Source organism: Oryzias melastigma, linkage group LG6 (genome assembly GCF_002922805.2).
Source record: "Oryzias melastigma strain HK-1 linkage group LG6, ASM292280v2, whole genome shotgun sequence".
NCBI lineage: Eukaryota > Metazoa > Chordata > Actinopteri > Beloniformes > Adrianichthyidae > Oryzias > Oryzias melastigma.
The window spans coordinates 14,197,279-14,203,598 of NC_050517.1; the positions used below are offsets into that span (position 1 = coordinate 14,197,279).

The 6,320-nt window shown below is 36.9% G+C and overlaps 1 protein-coding gene across 3 annotated transcripts in view; it reads right to left on the minus strand.

Annotated features, from left to right (window-relative positions):
* The window catches only part of LOC112152610 (contactin-1a), an 80,150-nt gene that overhangs the window by 2,226 nt on the left and 71,604 nt on the right, over nucleotides 1-6,320 (minus strand). For all 3 annotated transcript variants that reach the window (XM_036212290.1, XM_036212292.1, XM_036212291.1), the window contains exons 19-23: nucleotides 5,884-6,118; nucleotides 5,140-5,237; nucleotides 3,489-3,675; nucleotides 3,289-3,401; nucleotides 3,047-3,203 (exon numbers count right to left, since the gene is read on the minus strand). In XM_036212290.1, coding sequence (XP_036068183.1) covers nucleotides 3,047-3,203; nucleotides 3,289-3,401; nucleotides 3,489-3,675; nucleotides 5,140-5,237; nucleotides 5,884-6,118 — 790 coding nt within the window. The remainder of the gene's footprint in view (nucleotides 1-3,046; nucleotides 3,204-3,288; nucleotides 3,402-3,488; nucleotides 3,676-5,139; nucleotides 5,238-5,883; nucleotides 6,119-6,320) is intronic.

A 6,320-nucleotide genomic window follows, 5' to 3' on the forward strand; every position in this document is an offset into this window, starting at 1 on the left:
AGTGAAAAGAACTACAGTTAACTACAGAAAATAAAGCACAACTAAAAGGTAACCTTATAGTTAACTTCAGAAATTAAGCTACAGCAAACTAGTAAAGAAATACACAAGAAGTCAGTGATAAAGAAAAGCAGGCAAAGGCATTTAATGAAAAGCAGAAACAGCTTATTTGTCTTTAAAAAAGTGTTGAAGAGATGGCTATTGAGAAAAGACACAAGTGAAAAAAAGACAACTAAACATAGGAAAACAAAATCACACCCAAACCAGTCAAAGTAAGTTTGACAATAACAAACTAAAGAAAAGAATGCATTTCAAAGTAGTCAAAATAAGTCAACTAAGAAAAGAAGGCATATTAAACTTGTCAAAGAAGTTATAGCCAAATAAGGAAAAAATGCATAAAAAACTAGTCAAAAAAGTTCAAGCTAAAAAGTAATAAACTGCATAACAAACTATTTATAGCTAGCTGAAGAAAAAAGGCATAGCAAGCTAGTCAAAGCAAATTATAGCCAAATAAGGGGAAAAAAGCATAGCAAATTAGCCAAAATACGTTATAACTAGCTAAAGAAATAAGGCACAGAAAACTATTTGAAAAATTATAGCCAAATAAGGAAAAAAAGCATAGCAGACTAGTCAAAATTGATGCTAAATTGATAGCTAAAGAAAAGAAGGCATAGCAAGCTAGCTAAAATACATTATAGCTAGCGCAAACTAGCCAAAATACATTATAGCTTGCTAAAAAAAAGAAAGAACAAAAAACTATTTGAAAAATTATAGCCAAATAAGGGAAAAAAAGCATAGCAGACTAGTCAAAATATGTTATCGCTAGCTAAAGAAAAGAAGGCATAGCAAGCTAGCTAAAATACGTTATAGCAAGCTAAAGAAAATAAGGCATAGCAAAATAGTAAAAAGAATTATAGCCAAATATGGGAAAAGGGCATAGCCAACTGCTCAAAATACATTATAGCTATAGCTAAAGAAAAGAAGGCAGAGCAAACTACTCAAAAGAGGGTATATGCTACATTAGGAGAAAAAGTCTAACAAACTAGTGATTAAGGGGTCAGCATTAACAGTAAAAAGAAGGAACACCTAACTGTGTAAACAAGGCACAACCAACAATAGAAAAAAAGGAAAGCCATCTTGTGAAACGAGGCTAAACAAATGTTGAAAAGAAGGCAAAACCAACTGGTCAAAAGAAGGGATAGCAATCCAGTGAAAAATGTTGTAGGCCTATATGTTGCACACTTGAAGGAAGACCGGACAAATGTGGGTTTTGTTTTGATTTCCTTTAGTGAAAAGCTGGAACATGAACACAGCACGCATTACACTTCTGTCTCGCCGATGTTTCACTCAATGGCAGGCCAGGTTAAACTTAGCTCTCCTGCCCTGCTCAATCTAGGGAAACTCCCTCTTGTGGCGAGACAGAATATTACACTCTGCATGCTGAGTGCTGTGTTTTAGGTGTTGGAGAATCATTAATAAAAAAAAATACATATCAAAAAAATAAACATAACATTATGGAACAGAGGGGGGTATCTTAATTAATTTGTCCATTTGTCCATATTTATTCCTCCATCCTACATATAGCTAACAAAAGAGAAGAAAACATAGCAAACTAGTCAACATGAAGAATTCTTTAGAGAGAAAGAACAGCAAGCTAGCAAAGAAAGGATTCAGCTCACTTGTAAAAAGAAGGTACAAATAACTGTATTAAAAAAAGTACAACTAACAATAGAAAAGAGGGCTAGTGAAACAAGACAAAACCAAAACGAAGACACAATCAACAGGCATAAAGAAGACAGCAATTAGTAAAAAGGGAAAACGGTAAACTACAAAATTGTCAAACTAAAAAACAAAAGCAGATCAATCTAGAGAAAGATAAGAAACAGCTGACTAGTGAAGGGAAGGCAAACTAGTAATAAAAGTTTACAGAATATTAGAGAAAGAAGGCAGAACCACCAAGTGAATCAAAGATGCAACAACTAGAGACAAAAAAGCCAGTGTCAGAGAAACAAAAGTGAAGCCAATTTAGAAAAATAAGGCACAGTCAACGAGGTAAAAGCAGGCACCCCAAACTAGAGAAAGAAGGAAGAGTCAACCAGTAAAAAGGAGGCGGAGCCAACTGGTGAAAAGAAGGGAAAGCATGTGTGTTTTCACTTTCAGTGGAAGTTTAAAACGGACATATTGGAACAAAAATGCTGGGTGTGATTGTTACACACAACATTACTAACCTAAATATTCATTAGTGCCAACAATGTTGCTACACGAGGCACTAAAAACCCGCTTTCTCGTGGTGTAAATTACCGACCAAATTTGATGTGATGTGCCACATCTGTGTGGAGATCACCTTTAACTGCCCTTTGTCTGTCAGTCTCCTGCATGGCAAATCCCTTGTGACTAAAATTCCCAGGTCTGTGAAATCAAGCTGTCACACGGGGCTTGAAACGGATGATATAATAGATAACAAAAACCACAAGAGGGGTTTCCTCTTCTCATCAAGATCAATTACAAAAGCTTAAGACCTCCTCGGTCTACTCAGCCTGTCAGTCCATCAGCCCCTAAGAAGCCGATGGATTTAGAGGCTATCAAAGCTTTAGTCACGGACCATGTCACCTCTCCAATCTGGGATATGAAACCCGAGGTGACAGTTCGGCTGGGGAGCCATGGGAAGCTTGAGCTTTGACAAATGATAACTCACTGCTGCCTTTGAGCCCGGTATAATCCCACCGGCAGGTCAGAGTGAACGTTCTCATTGCAGCAGCTCAGCACTGGATTTAACATTCGATTAGATGACTGAAATTCTTCTTTCAGTTCCACTGAAGTGAAGTTTGAACACAAACTTTTGAACTTGTGTTAATTGTTTTCATTAAAATAAACCTATCAAAGAAATGTCATTATTTGGATGTTGCCTTCTTCAACTGTTACCCACTTTTACCCTTAGAAGCAGCATCAGAAGCTGGATAATTTTTATTTGAAAAGAAAGTAGATGAAAGATGAAACTTGAGGGACTAAATGCATGTTTATGAACTCATAAAAAAAGCCAAACCGTTACCGCTAAAGACGATTTGTGACACGGCTCCAACTCCTCCTTCCGTGTGCGCCCGAATCTCCACCTCAAACTCCTGATTATCAGGCACGGGAATGTCTATGGAGCGCTTGTTGGTTGTGTACAGAGTGCTGGTCTGGTTACCTTTGGGTTTGAACAGCACCTGGATACATGAGATGTACATGAGTGTACAGGATGGGTGCATCCACATTTGTTAGGAACAAACCTAAAACGTGAACTGGACTCACTCTGTAACCGTCTACTTTTGACTCATTTGATAACGGTTCCACAGCCTCCCAGGCAATATTAAAGTACGGTTTCCTCTGCTTTGCACTTATTATTTTTGGAGGTCGATCCGGAGCTGGTGGATAAAAATGAAACTAGAATTAACAACAACAATAAAAAGATTTGCACTTCTATCTTTTTAAGTGGACCCTCTATGACATACGGGGTTTCTTGGTTTGGATCTTCAGGTGTTTACTGGGAGGCCCGTATCCTGCAGAGTTGTAGGCTCGAATCTCAATGTGATACTCCGAGTTTGGTTTTAAACCCTCAATTCTGGTGTGGTTCTCCATGCCTGACACAGCAACTCTTTGGGCTCCTTCACTGTCCTGCTGGTTTCTCCAGAACCTCACCTGGGACACACAGGTGAGACAGTAAAGACGGTTCAAATCTATACAGACTTGAAAACACCAAAGTTTCAAATATTATTTCAAAATATCCACAAATCAGATGAGAGTTTATTTCATTCCAGATAGTTGAATATATTTTCACTATAGTTGAAACTAATATTTTTAATCTTCTGTGTAATTTTCATTAGATGTTGAAATAAAACTGTTTTGAATCAAAGCTTATAAGACAAATTCTTCAACAAAAACCTACATTGTTCTATCTTTTTTATGGTTTCAATATTTTATTTGTTATATAGGTGACAGTTTAAAAGTATAAACTTACCCATTAATGAGATATTGAATAAGTTTAGAAAGTATAATGTTCTCTGAGCAGCTACTTTTATCATATGGAATAAAACATCTTCTTCCAGTAGCATATAATGAAACAAAACATTAAAATAACAACATAACAGAAACATATCTTTTATATAACATTTCTCAGGTAAACACATCAATATGTATTTACAGTATTTGTTTTTTTTTGGTATCAGTTGTTTTCTTGAAGACCCACTCCAATAAACTTTGTGTTTTCAACATGCTCTTCTAGCATTTTTGTCACGATGGAGAACATAAATAAAATAATTTAAGAATAAAACTCCACTTCCGAGTATTTCCTTGTTCAAATTGTGATGAATCAGATAAAAAAGCTATAAATTGCGATGCAGCGACTGAAATTTGCAGGTCACTAGCATGACAAATAGATCCAATACGCCTTTGTTTTCCTCGTCTCAGCTGGTTCAAACTGTATGACTGGATAGCTCCAATGCTGCTGTTGCTATTTTTGTTGCACTGCTAATTTTAGCTTGGGGTACCAGGAGAAAGTGTAAACAAAGGGGATGATGGGATATGAGTCGGGGCTGCAGAAAATGTGTATTAAAAAAACAACACAGGTTGATTTGATTTTGGCAAAAAAAAAAAAAAAAACTGGATGATCATGATTAAAAGACCACTGGGAACACTTTTACAATAGATAAAATGTAGTTGGAGTAGGACCTGAACATTTTTAGAGCTATTTTGCATATCAAGTCAAATAAATCGTGTTTTGTTTCATTATTAGTGACTAGATGTGACAATTATGAATCAGATAATTCAAAATGGTATTCATAAACCTATGTGATCTACTGTATTAGTAAATGTGATGTACAGTATATGTTTAAAATTACAATCTTTTTACCGACTGTATAATTGTTTTGTAGAATGCTTCCCGAAAAAAGATGGGCATTAAGATTACGGGGAGGAAAACTGGAATCATGGCAGAGGCTTTTCTGTTTGACAAATTAAACGATGATAGTAAGTCTATCAAGCATCAATCTTCATAGAAATATAAATAATTTCATCATCAAGGTTAAAAAAGAATAAGAAGTTGTAACAGAAATCCAGCTCTAATCAAACACGATATCTAGAATTAGAGTAGATAAATAAACTGACCTGATAACCTTCTACATTAGCAACATGCTTCCAGGATACTATAGCTGTTAAGGCGGACAACGCTCTGCCTTCAACAACTGCAGGAGCATCAGATGGAGCTGGAAAAGAAAACAAAATAGACATAAAAAAACTTTTTTTTCTATAAGTATTTTATGGAATAAACATCAAAATTTCAACAGTTTTTTTAATTTTTAATCTCTCTGATCTAATGTGTCCTAAAGCCTACATAAGATCATTTGTCTGTTCTTATCAGTGATCCTGCAGCATCTTCATCTTTGTGGTGCCAGTAAATCAATGTACAACATTTAACAATATTACCCATAATGCATGCTGATGCAAATGGTCAGAGACTACAGAGCATATATGTGTATTCATATCACTTCCTGTAGCTGTCACCATGTAAACGCAGCACCTCTGTGACCCAACATGCCAGCGGTGCCAGCATTTATCTCCACCGCCTGTCAGCAGCTGTTCATAACCAGGCTAAACGCTTCACATCCTCGGGCGAATTATCAGCTTAAAGCTGCACAGATCATGATTACCACTCCATATGGAAAGGAAAAGGGGGAGACGGGTCCCTCTTCTTAATAGTATAGAAATTCCTCATACCAGTAAAAATATTAAAAAAGTAATTTATGTCAAACTCAGGCCCCCAACAGACAGAAATAACAGTCTGCCAGGATTTTTTTTTTAAATTCTTTTGGCACCCGGAGTGTTAAAAGTGAGACAGTCATCGGCGCTCACCATCCTGTCCAGAGTAAACCACGGCTTTTATGCTGAAGGGTCCCTCTCCTTTGCTGTTGAAGGCTTTGATTTTGACGTCGAACGGTGTCATCGGAGCCATGCTGGAGTCTTTGTGGACGTACCGCTTGCTTTGAGAGTCAGTTACTTTCAGCCTTTTCCACTCTTTCTGGTCCTGAGGTTTCAAGGCTAAAATGTAGCCAAAGTCGGGGCCGTAGTGGTACTTTGGCTGAACTGGCTGTAGAAAGAGAAAGATATCACAATGAAAATATTAAAGAAGAAATAGTATTCTTACTAACTGCTGCTTACACAACAGTATTACAGTGGCCGACACGACTCACATAAATGCAGAAGCCACAACACAATGGCAGAAGCCGAAGCACGGCGACAAAAGCTGACAACACGACGGCAAAAGGCGAAGCACAATAACAAAAGCCACA